Below are 22,628 nucleotides of genomic sequence, written 5' to 3' on the forward strand. Positions count from 1 at the left end.
TAATGGTTCTAAAATGAGAATGATGTAGAAGCAGTGCACAGTGCTGCACGTGAATAGCTACCACACGCGGGGCATTGGAACGCAACGAGTTACCGCCCCAAACTCCGTACGTCGGAGATGAGACTGCAAGTTTTGGAACAAGACCGTAACTAAACATCACGCTCGTGGTAAAAATAATATTAATTTCATTTTTAAAAATTTAAATGAATAAAAATAGTAAATTTTTATTAATAAATTTGGGACCTAATGTAAACGAAAGTGTCGATAGTGGGACACAAGAAAACGAATAGCCTTGGTAGTGGGACTCAGAAGGAGAATGAAGCTGTTGATGCTTGTAGGCGGATTGTGCACACAATTGACAAATAATAATAGGGAATACTTGTAGAATAAGACGTGGACAAAATTATTGACAGTTACACAAAGGGCAAGAAAATGTGCCTTTAACATTCTCATTTGAAAATTATTAAACCATAATTTAGGCAAAAAATATTCTCTTATAATTTTTTTTTTTTTGTAGAAATCAAAATTTTTAGACCACAAACGAGAACCCAAACACCATAATAAATCTTTGGAGTGAAACGCAGTACCGAAATCGAGGTTAACGTAATATTGACAAGAAAAAGGTTATTTTACTGCTCACTATCACTTACCCTTATATCATCAACACAATCTTTTCACAATTTTAAACATTTACAACGAGAAGCCACCATAATATGTGATATATAATGCTTTCAACATACTTGGTGTGTGTTGCAATTTGCAAGTAGCATGATTTTGATGGGTTTATTTTTGAGAGAATCTCGTATACCTTAATTGATAACATCGTTTCCCAAATTTATTTTTCACGAAAATAGAAATAAAAATTCCAGTCCATTCACGAAATAAAAAAGCTGATTAGCCGAAGTTGGGTTGAGAATCTTGCCCTTACTCCGCATGGAGTCAAGTGATGGTGCAGAGAGTGTGGGAAGTTGCTTTCCTAGCCACATTTGTCTTTAGCCTTGGTAGTATTTTGCTTATACCCCAGCCATAAATGCCTCAAAATGAATTGAAAGGCAACAAAAGTTGGTACAATCCCTACTACCCACACCATGACTGATATGACATGCATGATGCATCTGTTACATCTGCTCTCATCGTGCCCAAATAAAATCACCCAACATATTAATTAATTAATAAATACAAGGAAAATATCATACATCGTTGTGTAGAATTGGGCTGAAGTAAAGCTGTGTGGATACTGATTAGCCAGAGACTATCGTATCCCTTTCAATTGGTACCTCTCAATTATTTATTGCTAATATAGTAGTGGTAGTGGGTGGCTGATAATATGGTAAAATAAAAGAATATATAATTTATGTGTATATGCTCAGAATGCTAGCTTGAATGTTGTGGTCCTGATCACTCTTGCGGTAAAAATCAGCATTTATTAATAGCTTAAAGCTGAAACAAACGCATAGCGAGCAAAATCTTGACACACAATGGCTTAGAAAACGTGGCACACACATTAAGCAATGAAATAATTTCCTAACACTTGAGGGAAACCGACTTATGATTGTTGTGGGTGGACGATCCTCATCCCCATCGAGATCTTTCCCATGTATTTTATTTGATAATCTTTATGGAGTAATATAAATTGAAATGTGTACTTCGAAGATTTAATAATAAGATGAAGTACCAAGTAGAAACAGGAATTGTGAGGCGAGGGGATTACACGGGTGTTGATACATTAAGCTTTATTTTCAAGTACTGTACCCATAGAGAAAAGATAGAAGTTGGAAGTGGGATGCTCGAGGCTTACATAAAAACTGAAAAAGGAGTTTGGCTTTGTACAGGCGTTGTCAAGAGTGGACGTGACATGAGGGAGTGGGGAAGGCCCATACAGCGTCAGTGTTATGCCAAAGGCTGTTTTCAGCACATAAAGGGGTTATTTACAGCGCTGAGGGTGCAGAATGTACCCGTTTACCCATCAATGTGTTCACTGCACATTCAATGCGTATCTTCATAAATATCACAATAAATAAATAAATTTCCTAAATGCTCTTCTAGACAGTAGACACGGGTCATCCTCATTATTCAGTGACACCACTTCATCGTCAAATAGCCCATAGACACAGTCATAGACATTAATTTCTTCAAACTTGACCTACCAATGACAATTTCACAGGACCCCATGTGCACATTTTAGGTGGCACAAGAGTCTAGCACGATTGAAACAACAATGTTGTCCGCAGAATAAAAGCATCACTATGAAACAAAATTTAACCATAGGGTGAAAACTGAAAAGAATTCGAGAAAGGATTAAATTATTTATTTTTAACAAAAGAGAATCTGAGTAGCTTTATTAAGGAAGAATAATAGCAAGGGGAGGGGGGAAACTGATGAAACCGGATTCTCTTGTGTTACTTTATAACGAAGTTGATATTAGTTATGCTTAAGTCATTTTCCTTGCAGTGTTCATGCTGGTTGAAGGTTATGTGTACGAATATGCTTGCATTGGCGATGGATGTAAATTATGTAAAATAGATACGGGATAGATAATGCACGTAACAACCCAATATTAAATAAGGGTGAAGAAGGGAAGAGAAGAATATTAATGGACTTTATTATACAGGTACTTTTTGATAGTAACCTAACTCTCCCACTCTCCTTTTCTCAAGAGGTGTGACCAGACCCCACCCTAGAGAAAGGAAAAGATTGAACACTAACATCAAACGACCAAAAGACCATGGTAATGGTAAACTCTCTAAATTATTGGGGAAGATAAAAGAATGAGAAAGAAAGCTACCCCTTCTTTCGCTACTACTACCCCAAACAAAACCGTCCCATTACAAATTGTGGGATGAGAAGAATGGCAACAGCGAGACAAGTGAGGCAATTGACCCATCAAACAAACATAACCCAAACTCATGTAGAGTGTGAGCACTGCCACTGTGTATATAGTATGTGAACTCCTCCCAACAGACAGACACACCACTCAATTATTTCTGTCCATTTCTTCTTCCCATATTGTTCTCGTGTGTTGTGTGTCAGTGTTTTTGCGTGTGTGAGTAAGAGAGAGAGAGAGAGAGAGAGAGTGTGTCTTGGGCGGTTTAACACTTCCAACTCCAAGATGCCACGCCCAGGGCCAAGGCCTTACGAGTGTGTGAAGAGAGCTTGGCACAGCGAGCGTCACCAACCTGTGAGAGGTTCCATCATTCAACGAATTTTCAGGTTCTGGGTTCATCTCCTTCTACCTTTTTCTTTTCTGTCGTCGTTTCTCGTGCTTTTGCATTCTGTTGACTTTGTTGCACGCCATCTGTTTGATTAGGCTCGTCAATGACACTCATAGTCCGGCAACTAAGAAGAACAAGGAATGGCAAGAGAAGCTTCCCGTTGTTGTTCTCAGGGCCGAAGAAATCATGTACTCCAAGGCAAATTCCGAGGTGTTTCTTGTTTTACAAATGCTTGTGGAATGTGGATTCTTAGATCTTTCACTTTATTGCTTAAAACCCCTTTTACTAAATTTTTTGTGATTTGGTTGCTTAGGCAGAGTACTTGAATCCTGATACACTCTGGGACCGCCTCAATGATGCCGTTAATACAATCATTCGGAGAGACGAGACAACCGAGACAGGAGTCCTCTTGCCCCCATGTGTTGAAGGTACTATATTTTTCATCTTCTATGGATCCATTTTCTAGAGCTTCTGTCAAAATTCAATTTTGATTTGTCATTTTGGAATATTAGTGTAGAGTGTAAGGTAAAGCTTAGTAATTTTGAGCTCCCAGTGATTTGTTCTTGCTTTTGGTTTACTGGGTTCATTCATTTATGCTGATCAGCTGCACTTAACTTGGGCTGCAAACCTCTGAGAACTTCCAGAAGTGATCGGCACACTAACCCCAGGACTTACCTTGCCCCTAGAACCCAACAATCTCCTTCTGTGCCTCCTAAACCTGTTGGTGGGAGTTCTTTAAACTATGCCAAAGTCACAACTTCTGCTGTTTCACAAATACATGTATCGGATGCTAACCAGCATATGCACCATAATAGCAAGCTGATGGGTTCCTCTAACTACCCCTTTTCCGAAAGTTTTCCTTCTGGTCATCACCAGCCTTTGAAAATGGAAGCTAGACCCTCATTGAACATGGGTACAGTTTACCCCTTGTACTACGGTAATGAAACCAGAGAACCTCGACCAAGGACCACTGCACTAGATAACACGTGTTCTGATACAATCTTTGTTGGCAGACCAGTCATTCCAGTCCCAGAGCCATCTGGAACTGGTCTATTGGAAAATTTCTCCTGTGGTAGATTCCATCATGTTGCAAACAGAATTGCCAAAGAAGCTGCCATGAGCACTCAGGAAGAGTCACCAGATGGGGAATGTGATTTAATTTTGAGGTTGGGCCAATGTTTGCATCCGTGTTCCAGCAGTAAAAGTGGTTCAGCATATGAAATTGATGATTTTGGTTTAAGGGTCTCTCAGGAGGGCAGCAAGTCTAGTCATCTTTCTTTGCAGAAAAATAAAGGGTTCTGTTTTTACCCCAGGGAGACAGGTTATGGTACCATTGACACCGCTTCTATTAAATGTAATGTAGAGGGTGAAGATCAGAACTTGGAGGCATCACTTCGGAGGAAGCGCAAAGCACCTTTAGGTAGCCACAAGGAGGATGGGCAATTTTGCCGGCATCTAGGGGTCCCATCCAATCGTTTTACTGGTAGGCCAGGTTCGTAGATAGTCTTTCCTGTTGTATCATATGTGCACTTGCAATTCAAGATGATCGAAAATGTTGTTTAATCCTTTTATGTAGACTCTCTCTTTATGTGTAGCTCTGCTTGTGAAAAATTTTAGAAGCCGGCATTGAGTTACTAACTGCATTGCTGCAAATGTGAACTGTATATAAAATCTTAGCTCGTTTTTGTTTAATCTCTGCTTGGCTCTGAATGAAGTGTAAACTTTAGAAATGGAGTGTCTTAAAAGGGGTCATATCCTTAGTAAAAATTTAAATAGTGGTCTAATTTAAAATTGATGCATGATCAAAATATGACAGATGTATAACTTACTATCTGAGCCTAGCCTGATTCATTGTGGCTAAGACTTTAATCTGCTAACTGGAATCTGTTTTCTCAGACATGATTAGCTTCCTAAACCTTGGTCTATTGGCTTCTGTCTTTCAGCAGTATTAAAATTTGCAAATTATCGAGCCCACAGGGTGCTTTTTTTTATTAGCCTGTAGTGCAAATAACTACAGAACAAACTTTCCTCATCAAAATTACTAATCAAGTATGAAGCAGAAGAAATTAAACAAGTTAGATGCGAGAATATGGTTTTGCTTGATCCAACTCGTCCCACCAATCTATTCTGGTCCGATGATAACTTTCACGGGTTCGGGTTGTCCCAACATGACCTGACATCCTTTTTCTTTTAGAACTTGTGCTATTTTTTCAAGATTTTATGTATTGGTTATGAGATTTGAAAATTTGATACTATAATATTCTCCGTATCATGATATCATTGTTCACGTTAAAATATATACCGTAAAATATATTTTAATTTTGTACTTTATTAATTTTGATTTAGTCATACATAATATTAAGATTGATATAACATAGAAATGATCGTATCAAAATTTTGGGTCAGATTGACAGAGATACCTCAGAACCTATCCCCCCGTGTACACACCCCTCATCTGGGAAGACAGGAGAATGTTGTGCAGGGGTTAAATTTATGATTTTCTAGGCCTCCTCAAAATGTGGAGGGATGATTGTTCCGATTATCCGCTTGGACCCTAGGACATTAGCAGCAAATGAAGGGATTAGGGTTTAACCAGTCTCAAAATAAGCTTTAACTACTTGTGGAGAGATCAAATGAGAAATTCCCAGGTGGATGTTGTTGCCCACAGTAGACAATACGCTTCAACATAAAGTGTTTTTTACTGCTGTGAGGATCATTTTTGAAATGCAATTACTTGCCTAAAGATTTATCAGGATCTTGAAAATTTGTCTGATCCGTGGACCACATTAGCAGCCACCATACTTGGACGTGGACAGGAAATCAGTTTCAAGTCTATCTGTTCAAGTTCATTGTAGTTTCACGGCATTGTTCAAAGCATAACGAGCTTTGAGATGTCTCTTTTAGGATGAACAACAAATATTTTCTGCCATGCCCGGGGCTGATTTAAGAGTTAAGACAGGGCCGTTCCTCCTAACACTTGGGAATTGGGCATCTAAGTCCCCAGTAGTCTACCTCAAAACTAAAAAAATATCACTCTTGCTAGTTATTACGAGTGCTTGAGTTGTCTATGGGATGAATATTAGGTATGAACATTAGGTGTTGTAATTTATCATAGGTATTCATTCAAATCATTATTTGACATGTGGGATCACTAAAATGCACTAGTGATAGTTGTGTTTTCGCACGTGTCCAATAGCGTGACAAATTTCCCTAAAATTGATCAATTATAGAACAGATTGATCAATTGCTCCGAATCAGTTGTAATGTATGGTTGTGAATTTGATTGACTAGAGAGAAGACTAAAGAGATATAGAAGTTGAAGAAAAATCTGTAACTTTTCATATTAAAGGAAAAGATAATTTTTTTTTATCAAATATAATTAATAAAGTATAATTTATTGTGTTGGTCTTTATATTATAAAATTAGTGTTCTTCCATCTATATAATTATAATCCATTACGTGATAAATAATGCAATCATTTATCCTCTGGTGGAACTTTAACCATAAGCATTTGGTGGAACAAGAAATTCTAGATTTGGAATTTTTAATTGAAGGAACATGCTGTTTAAATCCAACAATTTATTTTTATGATTATTGAGATCTCTCTGCAGTTAGGTTTTAATTGCAGAGGGTGGTAACAGGGCATTTGGTATTGTCAACATCATGCAGCATGAGTGTATGAATTGTTGTGCGAACTGGTATTACCTGTTCTGGCGCTGGCATTGATTGCTATATGCTGCTTAATGAGCTTGTCATCATTAGTCACCCTCAAAACCGAGCATATACGACAATTTACATCAACCAAAGTAATATCGATGGATCTTGTTCCCTGAGCGTCGATGTAACCTGCCACCTTCATAATAGATCGGGACACATCCATCTTCCGCTTAGTCTTCTCTGCACCGATTTCTTCACTGAAATTTATCAGGAGACTCAGGACTTGATTATTTTACAATTGAATATTTTTCATACTTTTAAATAAAAGATATCGTTTTTATACAAATATGTAATTTCATATGAATTTATAAGTATTATAATTATAATTATGTGTAATGATTTAAATTTAACTTTATCAAGATGAACTGTAATCAAATTTTTAATTAAATAAATACTTTTCTTAATCATCAAGATAAATAGATTAATGAGATAGGGATAGATAGAAGGGAAGTAAAACTATCTATTTTGTTTATAACTAATATAACTCAATTGTTTAATTTGTTTTGTAGTGCTGTTAAAAGAGGAAGCCTAAGAACTTCACAGTTAGATATTAAAAATATCTATTAATTAATAATTTTTTAAAAAAAAAATGTTTTTGACTGAGTTTAGGGCACCTTCTAAATATAAAAATATATCTAAAGGTGTACGCTTTTATTGGTATAATGAGCACTTCAATAGTTTTATGGTTTTACTTGTCATGCCTTTAGGTGGGTATATGCACTGATTCCATCTATAAAAACTGGTCCATGGATAGATTGACCATAAAATAGGTTGAATTGGATTGGCTCTCCAAATAAACAAACCCATGAAATTGTTGTATACCACCTACTTTATTATTATTATTTTTCATCTAATTTAATTCAGATTCAATTCAGTTATGCTTTGAATTGGATGTGATGAGTGAATTTATCACTAAAATTTTTTTACATATACAAAAATTTAAATTTAAATTTATGTTTAAACGATATCGAATTGTTTATTATTTGAATAATTTTTATTAGTATATACTAATATACTATCTACTTTGACCCGCAGGTTAGTAGAACAATTCATTTAACAAATATATATATATATATATATATATTGGTTTGCAGACATCTTGTTTAACACACAATTTAAACAAATTAAAAGAAGTTACATTATACGAACCCATTCGAGCTATTTATGGGCCTGCCTGCAACCTTAAGGCGCATACACCTAATTCTAGTCATGCACGTTCTAGACCGAAAAACAAAGTCATGCACATTAACAATGTTGGGATAAAAGGTGAAATATATTGGAAAAGAATTAGAAGAGAAAAAAATATGCATTATTTGAATAAATAGAAAAAAAATTAACAAAACCAATTATTTTTATATGTTTAAATGAGTAAAAAAATCTTTCATAATAATTATAAAATATTAAATTTTGTAAAAAAAGTAAACTATTTTATAATTTTATATTATATAAAAATGAATTTAACTTATTTAGTTCATTAATAACTTTTTTTTTGGCTAATAGTTCATTTATAACTTTGTTTGTTTATATTATAGGATGAGATATAAGAGATGAGAAATGAAATAGAAGAACATTTGAAAAAAAAAACATTATAATATTTTTTTTAACATAAAATTACATTTAGTTAAGTTTGTGTGTGTGTGTAAATTCAACTTTTTTTTTATATTACTATATATTTATATAGTGTTAAGCGTATACAATTTGAGTTTAATTTATTTATAAAATTATTCTTAGACTAAAGGTTGAGTTCATTGGCGGGATCTAGACTAAATTTTCTAGAGATTCTAGAGAATTAATTAAAATTAATATTAATCGTATATTATTTCACAAAGTTTCACAATAACATTAATATAAAGTAAAAACAGAATATATAATGTACCTCCTGCATTTAAAATGTTACTATGGGGAGGGATGACTAGCATAGTATTTTTTTATATGAAAATATATGCGATAATCCTTCTCCTTTCTTTGATAAAGTTTGCAAAATGGCCTATTCAACCGGATTAATTTGAACCTGTTTGATATTACGGCAAATTAAGTTCAGGTTTTTGAGAATTTGAATTAAATTTATTTATTTTTGCTAAAATCTGCCACCCCATACAGACCCACTTGAATGGGCCAATCCATTTGATTTATTATATAATTATATGAATTATAAAATTTTAAAAATTAAGTGAAATTTATGAAATCTGAAGGAGTGTAAATATAGTTTATCCTAATTATCATTTTTTGGGGCTCTTAAATTTTGATTTTCTCAGTGTTTGTTATGTCAAGGTCGAGCAAGACTCGTTATACTTAACCCTGAAATGATTCCTGCTGGTTAAAAAACACACACAGTAATCTCTTCTATTTTACTTCATGCCGATTAGTTGGTATAAATATCTACATTTTAAGACATGGAGGTTCAGCCAGGTAAAGATTTTGTGATTATATATTAAATTAAATAGTGCAATTATTTATTTATTTTTTTGAAGAATATTGCTTTGTTTTCGTATAAAATCTTTATATTTTTTTCTTAAAAAATACATGAAATAAAAAACTAAATACATTCAATATTGTGAATAAAACATTCAAAACTTTCTTTACATAATAAATTATATTAATAAAAAATAGTAATGGAGGATTTGGAGTCTCCTAAAGTTAGTCAAATGGCAACACGACTTTTGTCAGATTATAAGATTATTATTATATGGAGGGGTTACATATGCATTATCACCTTTTACTTTTTCTAGACTTTGATTAATGTATTTCCCTCGTTGTAAACTTTCATCTGAAAAATAATAAAATTATATATATATATATATATTCTTATCACTTTATTCATTATATTATTATTTTTTATTTCTTCATCCATTTAACATAAAAAAAATAGTGTTAATAGTTTTTTTTTTCTTGTTCAGAGTGTCAACACGTGATTAATTTTATTTTGTCAAACATATGATTATTCTTAAATTAATCTCTGAAATGGGCCTCGGTGCCGTGTGCCCCCCACCGCCCCAAAAGCTCAGAATTTGGGTCACCGAGTCGCCGTTGACGAACGCATACACTAAAAATTATAAATTAATAATTACGTTTAAGGGAAGAATAAAACACGTTTAGGGTTCACACCGATAAAATCTAGCACAAAATTTTGGCTTCACATGCCTTGCTTCTGTGCATTATACTATTCCAATTATTCTGCTTCGTTTTTCTTTAACAAAATAATGAGCTTTTATTATGATTTAATTTAATTAGTCGCGTCTCCAAAGTGCATGTGAGTTATTCAAAGACCCTAATGGACCAAAATAATTAAAATCAAAACAGTATAGTGGGATTAACTTAAAAAAGGAAGAGCATGATGGGAATAATAATAATAATAATAAAAGGAATCGCAGCACGTTGCTACAGTGCTCCCGTTTATTAAAATGTATGGATAGAATTGATATTTTGATACTCTAACTTCGTTTTTTACTTTGATTTTATCTTTTAGTTCTTCGTGTTTTATTTTAGCTTTTTTTATTTTTATTTTTGTCATTTTGACATATTTTTATATTTATAAACTCTTACTTTTTAAATTTATTTTGTTACATTTTTTTTTATAAATTGTTACTAAAATCAATAATTTGATTAAAAGGAGCAAATCAAAACAAAACCCAAAAAGGTAAAATATCAAAGAAAAAAATAAAATTATAATTAAAATGCTAAAAAAACATAATAAGTATTTTGAAATGCTAATTAAAATAATATCGATAATTTGTAAATATTATTTAGAATATTGATTAAAAATTAAATATTAGCTTATAAATTAAATAAAATGGATATTTTTATTAAAAAAACATTGAAGAGGATAAAAATGTGTTTTGAGATGTGTTGTAAAATGAAAAACATGTATGACTATACAAGAAATAATTTACTCAAAATTATTTCACCTTTTAGGAATAAAATTTCAAATTTATAACACAAAAATATATCATAAATCACATATCAAGAAAAAGTTTATATTTAAAATTAAGATGTGCTATAAACAAAAGGTTATTTCTTTTATTCATAATAAGGAAATATACTATGTTTAAGTTTTGGTTGAAAAAATTAAAGTTTTAATTTGAGTAAAACAAATATATATTTTTTTAAAACTTTTGACAAAATCGTGACTCTGTGATTCTAAACTAAAAACAAAACACATGATTAATGTTAGGTTAAATATTAGTTGATTTGTCTTTCAATAACTTTTATTTTCTGAATATATTTTTTAAAAGTGATTTGAATTGAAATAATTCATGTTTAAAATATTTATTTTAAAAGAAAATTTATAATAAATTAAGATATTTTAAAATTTTACTTAAATATACTTTGAATTAATATTTAAATTTTATTTAAAACATGTAAGTATGTTTCTTTTACTCAAAATAAAATCACATTAGATTTTTTGTGCAATTTTTTTTCCTCTTCTTCCCTTTCTTCAAACCCACAATGTATCCAAACACAACATTTATTAGCAAGACATGTTTAATAATATTTTTTTTCCAAAGTGAGTATTTTCAATTCTCTTACTCTATCTTTTTGACCAAAAAAATAAATAACTATATTATTTTTTGTTAATTATATATATATTGCTATACAATGGGACTAGAAGTCCAAAAAATAACCAGAAAATAGCTCTACTAAACAAGCTTCCACTAGCATAAGGCAAAGGAAAGGAAGCAAATCAATAGGAGCAATATCAAAATAAAAGAATGTTGAAGAACTTTCAAGGCTTAACTTAGTTAGTCTATTGGCACATGAGTTGACTTTTCTAAAGATGTGAGATAATATAATGGATTTAATTAAATTTATAATGTTATTAATCAGATCAAACAGAAAGTGAGTAGGTTGCTGAATATTGAGAATTAGAACGAGAGCTTCATTAGAGTCACTTTCTACCTAAATGTATAAATATTTTTTATAGAAACTAGATGTAAACCTCAATATAAGCCTCATAGCTTAGCAGTAAGAGGGGGACAACCATAGAGATTAATGCAAAATCCATAAATGAATTTGCTATTACTATCCCGAATTAACCTTTCACAGGTAGCTTCATCGTATGACATAACACCATTAACATTTAACTTCAGTTGGTTAGGAGGAAGATAAAAGCCATTTGGTTTTAGTTGGATCCTTAGCAATTTTGGGTAGAGGTATGATTTTATTCTTGCAACAGCTAAACCAAAAATCAAAATCATATAAGATTTTATGAATAAGTTGTTATGGAGGAGAGAATAAGCTTAAAAAATAAAAGAATTTTCATCATTTCACATATGCCAAGTAATTATACCAAACAAGTTATATCAATAAGTAAATTTACTAAACTCATTATTAGCATAGTTCAAAACAACTAGTTTGTAAGCCTCATGCTATAAAATTGGACCTAATGATCAGGAAGAACAAAATTCTCCTAGACTTACTTAGTATAGAAACAATCTCTAAGCATATGCATAATAGTTTTAGGAGCCTCTCCACACTTAGAACATAAGGAGAAGTTAGTCATATTTCAAATGTACCTTTCCTCATTGATAAACAACTTGACCATGGGCCAGTTTCCAAAAAAAAAAAAGGCAATTTTAGGAGGGCTTTGTTACTTGTAAACATAATGAAAACTATTTTAGCTATTCTTAGGGCTTTAAGCAGGTTTAGAGCAAAAATGGTAGGCTGACTTGATAGAGAAAATATCATTAACAGTTAAAGTCAAAAAAATTGAATATATTTATTCCACTAGACTAAGCAGGGGGATTAATCTAAGAAATATAGTGGCAAATATGGGGAGGAAGCTCAAACATAATTTTATCAAAGTCCCAACCATCCTTATGAACAAATAAAGTAATAGGAAAGTGTAATTTTATGGAAGGTACATGGAATAAGGCAGAATTAGACAACATAGGAACCTAAGGAATCTAAGCATGATGCTAGAATTTAGTTGCCATCCTGTCCCTAATTATCCATCCTAAGCCTAGGAGAAATTAGGCCAGACAAAAGTTATACTATTCCATAAATAAGAACTTTTATGAGTATTCCTAATATAGGGAGGTTTCTTAAGAAAAAAATTATATTTTTGTCTAACAACTTGGGCTCATAAATTAGAGAAAAAAATAATTATTCTCTAATATAATTTCATAATATAAAATCAATTTAGAATATACGAATTTTTTAAATCGAGACTTCTTTAAGATTTAGGTTTACAAATGTCCTTCTTAGCTATAAGATGACATTTCCTTCCCACTAAAGATTATTAAATGAACTTGGTACAAAGTTTATCAATTTCATTACAAATAGAGATGAGAATCATTAGATTGCATAACATAAAAGAGAATACTCATAAGACAAGATTAGGTTAGAGTCATTCTTGTATATCTTTTATATTTATAATTATATTTTAATATTTAAATTTTTTATTAAATCTTTAATAATTCATATTATTATATTTCTACTAAATATTAGAAATATGATATTTTTAATTTATTAATTTTTTATAATTATTTTTTATTGATAACTTTTTTTAAAATCTTTAAATTTTATTATTGCAGGGTGATAAATTTAACATTAAATTAGAGACATTATTTAAATTATATTTATATTTACATATTTAATATAAGACAAATAAAATATTTATAAATTAAAAAACTATAAAAAAAATATTTTGAATCACTCTTAAAATTTTAAATATTCTTAAAAATTAATTTTATAAAAAAGATATAAACTTTTAGTTTTAGAGAATTTGACCCTTTTGTCTAGGGAGTTTTTCACTTTTTAAATGATCCTGTATTTTTTATATTTTTAATTTTAGATATTCTGGAATTTATTTTTTTATAAAATAAGAGAAACATTTTCTTTTCTAGAAAAAAAAAAGAAGAAAAAACACTCGCCCTAATTCCACTTACAGCTGCTTCATTTTGACTACAAAAAAGATACAAAACCAACAACGCGTTGACAAAAATGGTAAACAGAACCATCTCTAGAAGTATCCTCGTTCTTGTGTATGAACATAGAAGCTTCTCATTTGATGCTTTTTGTTCTGAGTTCTTAATCGTATTCATCATGAACACCAGCATTAAAGTAAGTGAATAATATTGATAATACATTCTTTAACAAATTATTTAAACAATTTTTTTTGTTATTGAATAAAAGTTATTAACATTTACAAAATAATAGAAGTCCTTTTTTTTTAATGAATCTTACCATATTTTGTAAGTCTTAATTAATTTTACTTTATAATGAAAAATATACTATAAACAATATATTATTAGTATTTTTCCGAAAAATATATATTTCTTAAAAAGTATATAATAAAATTTAGAGAGTAAAATATCGCTAATTACAACTAATTATCAAAATCGAACATAATGAAAACAGGGAGATTCTTCCTTCTTCAATTGAATCAATTACCAGGCATTAATTCCAGGAGGATTGCTGGGATCTTTACAATCAAACTTCTTTTTTCTCTGTTTCAAAGAAAAATATTCACACCTTATTTATGCATTCCTTTTTTCTCATAATTTTTGCTGTCTCTTTTCTTATACAATTAATAATTGAAATAATTTAGATGTTTGACACGGTGTTCCTAAATTTGAGTGTGTGTTAAATACTTTTTTTAGAATATATTAAAATATTAAAAAATATTTATATTTTTTTAAAATATATCATTAACTTTATTATGAAAATTAACAGTTATAATTATTCTATATACATAATAGCATAGAATATTTTCTCATTTTTAATAGTACTGTAGAATTTATCAATAATTTATGCTATGTAAATCCCATCAAATAATGAAGGCAAGATTCAATAATAAATAAGAAAGTAAACATGTTTACCTTAAGTATCTTTTGTTAACCTAATAGTATGGGACTCAACATGTCAACAAACTATATAAATTAAGACTCGCACAAATCATACTTATAGTTTACATTTACAACTAAGCCAACTTTTGACACATACATTGTACTAGGTGTGACACAAGATTCAAAGAGTTGTTCTTTTTATTATAAAAACCTGCATCTTTACATAATATATGTGAAGAAAATAATTATGGCCATGCCTTTTGGTTAAACTGGTCCTGCATAGGATACCCAAATCGAAACGCAGATATCGAAAACTTAATTAAATTGGCGATTTAAGTCTAATTTATGCTCATCCATGAAAAGAAGATGTTGGGAGTTCAGCTCAACAACATCCCAAGGAAGACACGCATAAAGAGGCAATAAACAAAATTGTAATGTGATGATAGGGCCACAAAATGATCTTTCCATGTCATTTACTCACGTTGACTAATTATTTATTTGCAAGTGGCAAGACTAGCAAATCGTTGATCTCCACAACCCCAAGAAGAAGGTAGATGCATGACTCACCAAAGTCACCCCTTCTATTCTTTTGCCAACACTTACTTTTCAAATCAATAAATTATTTTTCAAAGAGAGTAAGTCATCAACCTCATCCTTATTTCAAACCACAACGTCACAATTTCTCCACAATCAAACCAACTGTGACTGCGAGAGGCGTTACGAATTTGTTCTCTGCACTAATACTTATCCCCAATTCCAAACATACAGTGCTTAAAAAAAATAATTGAAAAATCGTACTTTTTAATTTTACCCGAGCTAAGCACTTAACTACAACACCACGGTGTTAATTGTCAAAGAAATACAGTATGTATAAGCATAATATATTATTCACACAGCCACCCTACAAATTTGACACATCAGGTAGGAAATAAAAATAAAAAACTGTAGAAGCCGACGAAGGAAAAGCTAACTTTATTGTCAAATGTCTCAAAAATAAAAATAAAATAAAAATAAAAATACTGAATCCATGAAACACCATAGAAAGAAAATGAATGACGAGTTCAAAACAATTCTAACTACAATCTCAGTCTCAATCTCATGTGTCTAACAGAAAAATGCGGCAGCAATTGAGAAAATGGTGGCAAATAATCCGAAAGCTCCAAGAGACACAGCGTTAGAGTTCTGTGGTGGGGGGGTGACAGCACTTGCCGGAGAAGGGGAAGCAGGATTGGTGGGAGAATTTGTGGAGGAAGGTGGCGTGGCAGAGGAGGAAGGCGGAGTGGCGGCGGAAGAAGGTGGGGTAGCGCCGGAGGAGGGGGGAGTGGCGGCGGCGCTGGAAGTGACGTTGATGGCCAGCTTTTGACCCGCAGAGCAGTGTCCAGGAATTCCACATATGAAGTAATGTGAACCAGTCTTATTAAGAGTTACCCTCACAGGTGGACTGCTATAAGTAGCAATAGGAGAGGATGAGTTGCAAGAATCGAATTTCCCCTTTGTCACTTCCTCCACGTTGTGTGCATTCAATGGAAAATTGAACACTGCATAACACAAAGCAATGAATTTTAATTAGTTTGTGTTTTTAAAATAATAATAATATTGTTGTTTGGTTTTTTGGAAAGTTACCTAGGATGTCTCCAATCTTGAAGGTTTTGCCAAGAGCCCAGGTTCGGTAAGCAGCAGCACCGTTAGTAGGAACAGTCCAGCCCAAGGTGTCTCCAACAGTGTAAGTAACTGGTCCAGTGGATGGAGCAGGAGCGGGTGCTGGTGTGGGTGTTTTGGTAGGGGTTGGGGTTGGTGTTGGTGTTGGTGTTGGTGTTGGGACAGGGGCGCTTCCACTGGGTTGAGGGGCAGGGGCAGAGGAAGCTTTGCTAACGTTGATGGCTAGTTTCTGACCGAGGGAACAGTGTGTTCCGAAGGTACAAATGTAATAATGTTGTCCTGTCTGGTTCAGCGTCACGGTTGCTGGACCCGTGGTAGTGGTGAAAAGGGTGCTCCCACCGTTGCATGCGTCAAACGCTGATTTTGTCACTCCAGCAACGTCGTGTTGCCCAGTAGCGAAATTGAACACTGCATATTGTTATTATTCATCAAATCACTATGTTTAAGCACATTCAAAACCCAACAACTGCAAATATTTAAAGATGTTTTTTGAATTACCGAGAATGTCGCCTACGGCGAAGGTTTTATTGGCAGCCCAATTGGTGTAGAGTGCAGCTCCACCAGCAGGGATGGTCCAGCCCGTTGCTTCGCCAACCACGTGTCTGGTCTGTGCTGATGAGCCGTGGAGAAGGGTGGCCACGGCAAATAGCACAAGAACGAGAGCATTGAAGTTCCTTGCCATCACTACCTATGTGTTCTTTGAGGTCAGGTCGCCCCCTCTTAATTTCTTCTATTATTTCTCTCTCTTCTTTCTTTTTTCTCCTTTCCAATGAAAGAACTGTGAAGTAGAAGGCCAATCCTTTTGGCTTGTTTTTATAGAGAAAAAGAAGGGATAAGACGCGTGATACGGGGTAGAATTGTTCTGTTAGAATTTGAATAATCCGTAGATTCAGACTGTTTTTACTTTTAATGATGGGTTAAAATCCCTTATCGTATCTTATGTTTATCTTCTACTTAATGAATTGATAAATTAGCAATATCTCGTTCACTTATGTTTATCAATTACATATAATTGATATTATTTGATTTTATCTTAACTACCATAAAAGTCGTTAAAATAATAATTAATATATTAATGATGAAGGGAGTTAACTAAGTGGCGTTTACAAAAAGCCTAATTGAACTTGGACTAATGAAAAATGTGGTGTAAAAAGTTGAAGTGTGTATAATTTGTTAGGTCAACAAAATTAGTGTGGCAAAGCTTAGTTGCAGGCTGCCGAGATTTGAGACTTCGAGAAGTGTTGAGAGCCGCGTGAGACTAAGAACTCACCAAATCAATTTGACTTGTCTCCGCTTCCTTTGTTTTTACACGAGCCAATGGGCACGGAGTCAATTATTGATTCTATATCAACATTGTTTGTATGCCTTTTTTTTAATTGCCATGAAAATTGAAATCGTGAAATTAATTTTATTAATAAATTGATAACAACAAAATGCAGTAAGTTGTGAGAAAGAATACAGACAAGTTTGGCAGAAAATTCCAAGATGGGAATTGAATTCCACTTTCCATGGAGATGAAGGTGAGATTTGAGAAATTAGAACATGGGAACCCTTCAAACCACAGTATTCTAACCATCTTTGAAAGACACTGCACACACTTTCAAACATTCCAAACGTCATGCTTTGATGTCTACAAGGACAGAGACAGTCATTCTATCTAGACTTTTTCTTCCTCAAATTACTCTTTCAATTATTTAAGAGAATCAATAAATCATGTTTAATAATTTTCAAACATACGTTGCGAATATTGTTTAATAATTTTTTTGAAAAGTTTTAATCCAAAATAAGTTGTTTATCTTATGTTTGTAAAAATTTAAATCAATTCTAAATTATTTAATATAATATATATAAACTAAAGACTTGTATGGATAATCGAGACAATATATAGTTATAATTTAATAATTAAATTAATAAAAATCACTTTTTGCATAAAATTTTTGACAGTATAATTATTTATATTGATCTAATTTAATTTCTTCTAGATATAAAATAGTTTAATTTAAACACATATTTAAAAGATGTCAACTTGTTATTCATGTAATAAAGAGAGAATTTTATAAATTTTATAATGTTATTTCACTTCTTAACTTTACATTTTCATAAGAAAAAAGATTTAAAATAAAAAATTTTCCTCACGTTTCGTCCGTTTTTCTTCAGTTAAAGCACATGTTTTAAATTTAATTTTTCTTTCTTAATTTTTTATGTGAATATTAGATAACACTTCATAATAAAACACGGTTATGAATATTTTTGTATATTTATTGTCACTTTAATTTTAAAATTATATTTTATACATGTATGATATGTTTATAAATATTTATTTTTAAATTTTTATTTATGTTAGGATTACATTTAATAAAAATATTGCTATTCACTTAGTAATTTTAAAATATTTATTTAGTACCTAAACTATCAATTTAATTATTAAAATAAATATAAAATATGTAATAATAAAATAAAAACAATAAAGGTTAAAAACATACAAATAAAATAAAGTAGTGAATTAAATAAATTTAAAATATAAAAAAATTCATGTGACGCTAAAAGAATTTTTAAGTCGCTTTTTTAGTTAAAGAGTTTAAAAAATTTTAAATAAAAAATAAAAGAAAGAAGGTTAGTAATACACAGGCAAACACAATTTTTTCAACTTATACAATATTGTATAGAATACTAATTTCTATATAAAAAATTATATTGAAAAACTTTAAACTTCAATAAATTGATATTATTAAATGTTACAATTTTTAATAAAAAAATATCATATGCAACGTTGTACAAACTATTATATATATAAAAAAAATAATATTCTAACTACTAATTTAATTAAAAATATTTTTAAAATAAAATATACTTCAATAAAAATGAAAATAAATATTATAAAGTAATAATAAAATATTTCATAAAAATCTAATTTTTGTATTTAAACATATAAAAATGGTTATATTGTATATAGTTATTTTTATTTTGTTATATATATAAATTAAAAAATAATTTCTAAAATCAATAAATATATTATTCTATCTTAATTTGTGATCTCAAAATTAATTTTAAAAAATAATTTTGTCACTCACAATAAAGATATTTTTTGTTGAATATATTTAAATTATTATTCAAATTATTGGAGATTCATATTTACTTTAACATTATTAATTATAATATTTATTAGATTTATATTCATAGATCTTTTAGTATATTTTTAAACACACATACTATTTATTTTATTTTATAAAAATAGTTATTAATATTATATTTTACATAAAAAAAAATATCAAATCTTTCACAAGAGAGATTAGAATGAAATGTTACACTGTAGATGTTATACCCGTGTTTAACGACCTCTCTTTTCCCTTTTCCCCTTCTCCCTCGAGAGAAGTAGAGAGGACGAGACTGGGACTACATATCTATTCATTAAATTATTAAAAAACATTGATGTAATATAAAAATATAAATAATTAAAAATTTTATATTTTTTTTATTAAAAACATTATAATAATAAAATTTAAATTAATTTTAAAATTTTATGATTATTATAAAAATAATTTTAAGTATTTTTTATTTTTACTCATTTAAATAAATATTTTTGTTAATTTTCTCCTCATGTTTCAATCATAACTAATTTTTATATTTGCGTTATTGACAAGGTCTTTCCTTTTGTTAACAGGACACCGTTTATGTTATGAGATAGGTTTTAATTTATATTTTCGTTAATAAAAAGAAATAAAGTAAAAGAGTGATAGGTTTTGATGAGGTAAAAAAATGTCCAAAACAATTTTTGTTAGGGAGTGTGGCTAGCACGTTTAAGTACGAGGATTTGGAATTTTGGTAGCTTGGAAGCCACTTGCAAAGGTACCTCTTACTACACAGTGCTAATTATATCCTTTCTCTCGTTTCATTAACGGGTCATTCTTCAATCACAATCTCCATGCTTTTCATGTACTAAGCAAAATGTATTTAATTGTATATGTTGGCATTGTTTTATTACTACATATGACCAGTTACAACCCTCCCCTGATGTTTTTAAAATATTTTTTTTATATTGAAAGACTAATTTTATATATTTTTCTAATGATAAATACATAAATTCAGATTAATTTATGCATGTATCTTAATTGCATTTAATGATTTAAAATATTTTTTTATCAAAAATAATTTTAAACAAAATATATTGACCCGTTGAACATACTTGGTAACTTTTAATACAAGCCCAAAAGGCCGAAAGAGCAGCCCAATTTTACTGATTCCACAGATTGTCTGATGAGCTTGTAAATTTGTAATTATGTTAGGAAGCCCTAGTTGAACATTTCGGAACATCCCAAGGAAGATTAATAAATTTTAATTCATATAACAAATCTTATATTTTGCTTGGTCAATGGTGCTGCATCTTTTGTTATATTTTGAATTGCATTATAGGTCGGGTGAGTTCATATTGTGGAACACTATATTTAGGAAGTGCCGATTCACCATAGACTTGTGTGAATTACAATAGATTGAAGGTAGCTTTTTGCATTTTTTAAGTTAAAATAAAAAGGGTTTTACAATTAAATTTTAACTATTTAGTAATTTTATAATGTTTTTAATTGAATTTTTTGAAATTAAAAAAGTTCCTTAAATGAGCTTATCTGAAAGCTTTTTTCATTAATATTTTTAACGACTACCTCAACTTTTTTAGAGTTTTTGTAAAATTCTATACAATTAACTTGATTTATTTTAGGAGCAAATTCTTTGTTAGAACAACACAAATTTGATTAAAATTTTCCTACATAAATTGTCAAAATAGAATTTTATCACGTATGTTCTGCAGAGATTTTTTTTTAAAAAAAATAATCACTTATATTTTTTTATAATATATTATAAAATGTAAATAAAAATTTTCTTAAAATAAACTAAATAACCTACTCATATTTATATTTATATTTAAGTTAAAGTTAAAACACTGCAACTTACATCCAACCACACCAAATCACATAAAATCTTGTGTGTGCTGTCATGCATGCCCTGTACCCTAATCTTCTTTTTATAAGATGGAACAAACTCAGTCAAAATATCGCAATACATGTTTTATTTTTAGTTTATGCGTAACGTGTTCAGATGTTCCACTACCTTAAACCCAATTTTTAAAATCCAACTTCGATTTAAAATTTCTTTTGGCAGAAAAGTAAGACATCGGTGGAATAATAATTTACATATAAAATTAACCGAACTGGTATATCCTACAATAGGATACCTCATAGCTGTTTATTCATCCGTAAACTTGAAATTGAAACAAATTTTTCCAAGTTCCATACAAAAATTACCACCAACACACCACGAATGAAGTTGACAACCCAACATTGAAATTGAAAGAACCCTTCACCACAAATTGGTATGGATAATCATAATAACAGAAAGTGTCCTAAAATTGAGACAAAAAATTGATGGCAATGGTGACTAGGAGAAGAGAGAAGGTAGCAGAAAGAGGTGTTGCTGAGCCTTGTGGTGGAGGAGCTATAGCACCTGGTTGAGTTGGGGACGATGGAGATCCTTCATTGGAAGGTGAGCTTGGAACTGATCCGGATGCAGGAGCAGAAGCTGAAGGAGCTTCAGCTGGAGTTCTCTTTGGTTTTGGTGTTGGTGCTGGTGCTGGTGCTGGTACAGGAAAAGAAGTACCACTGACTTTAATGCTTAGCTTTTGGCCACTGCTACAATGGCCTGAAAAGGTGCAGGTAAAGTAGAATTCCCCTGTGTGATCAAGGGTGATTTTAGCTGGTCCCGTATTCAACACTTTGATGTTGTTCTTCACTTCACATTTGTCATGGTTTGCCTTGGTAACTTCAGCCACAGCATGGCTTCCAGATTCGAAGTTGAAAACTGCAAAAGCAAATTTAGTTCCATTACAAATAAACATATTAATAAATAAATGTTGTTAGAATAATGGCTTATGAGAAATGTTGTATGCAGTGTAGATATTCACCTAGAGTGTCGTTTACTTTGAATGTAAAATTTGAAGCCCATTTGGAATAGAAAGAGGCACCACCAGGAGGAAAACTAGTCCAACCTGTGGTACCTCCCACAGTGTAATCTTTAGCTTCTGTGCTCACTGCAGCCACAAAGACTATCATAAGAATTGTCACATTCCTTAACTGAGCCATCATGTATTGCTCTTTCTGTGCTCCTATGTGTCTGAGAAGAGAAAGACTTGGAACTTGGAAGTGCATTCTGTGTGTGTGTTGATTATTGAATATATAGAAGGCAGTAAGCATTGTCTATAGAAGAA

General features: G+C 31.1%; 3 protein-coding genes across 4 annotated transcripts; 1 reads left to right on the top strand and 2 right to left on the bottom strand.

Annotated features, from left to right (window-relative positions):
• Positions 1-2,561: 2,561 nt before the first annotated feature.
• On the top strand, positions 2,562-7,037 carry LOC113846707. Of its 2 annotated transcripts, none has more exons than XM_027475268.1 (5): positions 2,562-3,210; positions 3,308-3,422; positions 3,526-3,640; positions 3,817-4,704; positions 6,841-7,037. In XM_027475268.1, the coding sequence occupies exons 1-5, from the start codon at positions 3,110-3,112 to the stop codon at positions 6,936-6,938; spliced, it is 1,317 nt and encodes a 438-aa protein (XP_027331069.1). In that variant the 5' UTR covers positions 2,562-3,109; the 3' UTR covers positions 6,939-7,037. The 2 variants fall into 2 exon arrangements, with proteins under 2 accessions (XP_027331069.1, XP_027331070.1); XM_027475269.1 differs by having other exon boundaries at positions 3,817-4,695.
• An 8,638-nt stretch (positions 7,038-15,675) lies between these two features.
• Positions 15,676-17,253, bottom strand: LOC113846867 (blue copper protein-like). Its single transcript, XM_027475573.1, has 3 exons — positions 16,874-17,253; positions 16,340-16,783; positions 15,676-16,254 (listed from the first exon to the last, which is right to left on the bottom strand). The coding sequence occupies exons 1-3, from the start codon at positions 17,055-17,057 to the stop codon at positions 15,821-15,823; spliced, it is 1,062 nt and encodes a 353-aa protein (XP_027331374.1). The 5' UTR covers positions 17,058-17,253; the 3' UTR covers positions 15,676-15,820.
• Positions 17,254-21,767: 4,514 nt separating this feature from the next.
• On the bottom strand, positions 21,768-22,506 carry LOC113848343 (cucumber peeling cupredoxin-like). The gene is made up of 2 exons (XM_027477807.1): positions 22,326-22,506; positions 21,768-22,222 (listed from the first exon to the last, which is right to left on the bottom strand). The coding sequence occupies exons 1-2, from the start codon at positions 22,504-22,506 to the stop codon at positions 21,768-21,770; spliced, it is 636 nt and encodes a 211-aa protein (XP_027333608.1).
• Between the last annotated feature and the right edge of the window lie 122 nt (positions 22,507-22,628).

The sequence above is a fragment of the Abrus precatorius genome, unplaced genomic scaffold (genome assembly GCF_003935025.1).
Source record: "Abrus precatorius isolate BTA unplaced genomic scaffold, Abrus_2018 Scaffold8, whole genome shotgun sequence".
NCBI classification, from domain to species: Eukaryota; Viridiplantae; Streptophyta; class Magnoliopsida; order Fabales; family Fabaceae; genus Abrus; species Abrus precatorius.

Bases quoted from the DNA above. Each gene is read 5' to 3' on its own strand.
- LOC113846707 (XM_027475268.1), top strand. From the start codon at position 3,110: ATGCCACGCCCAGGGCCAAGGCCTTACGAGTGTGTGAAGAGAGCTTGG. The intron at 3,211-3,307 runs GTTCTGGGTTCA...CTGTTTGATTAG, and splicing joins ATCATTCAACGAATTTTCAG to GCTCGTCAATGACACTCATA. The intron at 4,705-6,840 runs GTTCGTAGATAG...TTTTAATTGCAG, and splicing joins TCGTTTTACTGGTAGGCCAG to AGGGTGGTAACAGGGCATTT.
- LOC113846867 (XM_027475573.1), bottom strand. From the start codon at position 17,057: ATGGCAAGGAACTTCAATGCTCTCGTTCTTGTGCTATTTGCCGTGGCC. The intron at 16,784-16,873 runs GTAATTCAAAAA...AACAATATGCAG, and splicing joins CGCCGTAGGCGACATTCTCG to TGTTCAATTTCGCTACTGGG. The intron at 16,255-16,339 runs GTAACTTTCCAA...TGTGTTATGCAG, and splicing joins CAAGATTGGAGACATCCTAG to TGTTCAATTTTCCATTGAAT.
- LOC113848343 (XM_027477807.1), bottom strand. From the start codon at position 22,506: ATGATGGCTCAGTTAAGGAATGTGACAATTCTTATGATAGTCTTTGTG. The intron at 22,223-22,325 runs GTGAATATCTAC...TTGCTTTTGCAG, and splicing joins CAAAGTAAACGACACTCTAG to TTTTCAACTTCGAATCTGGA.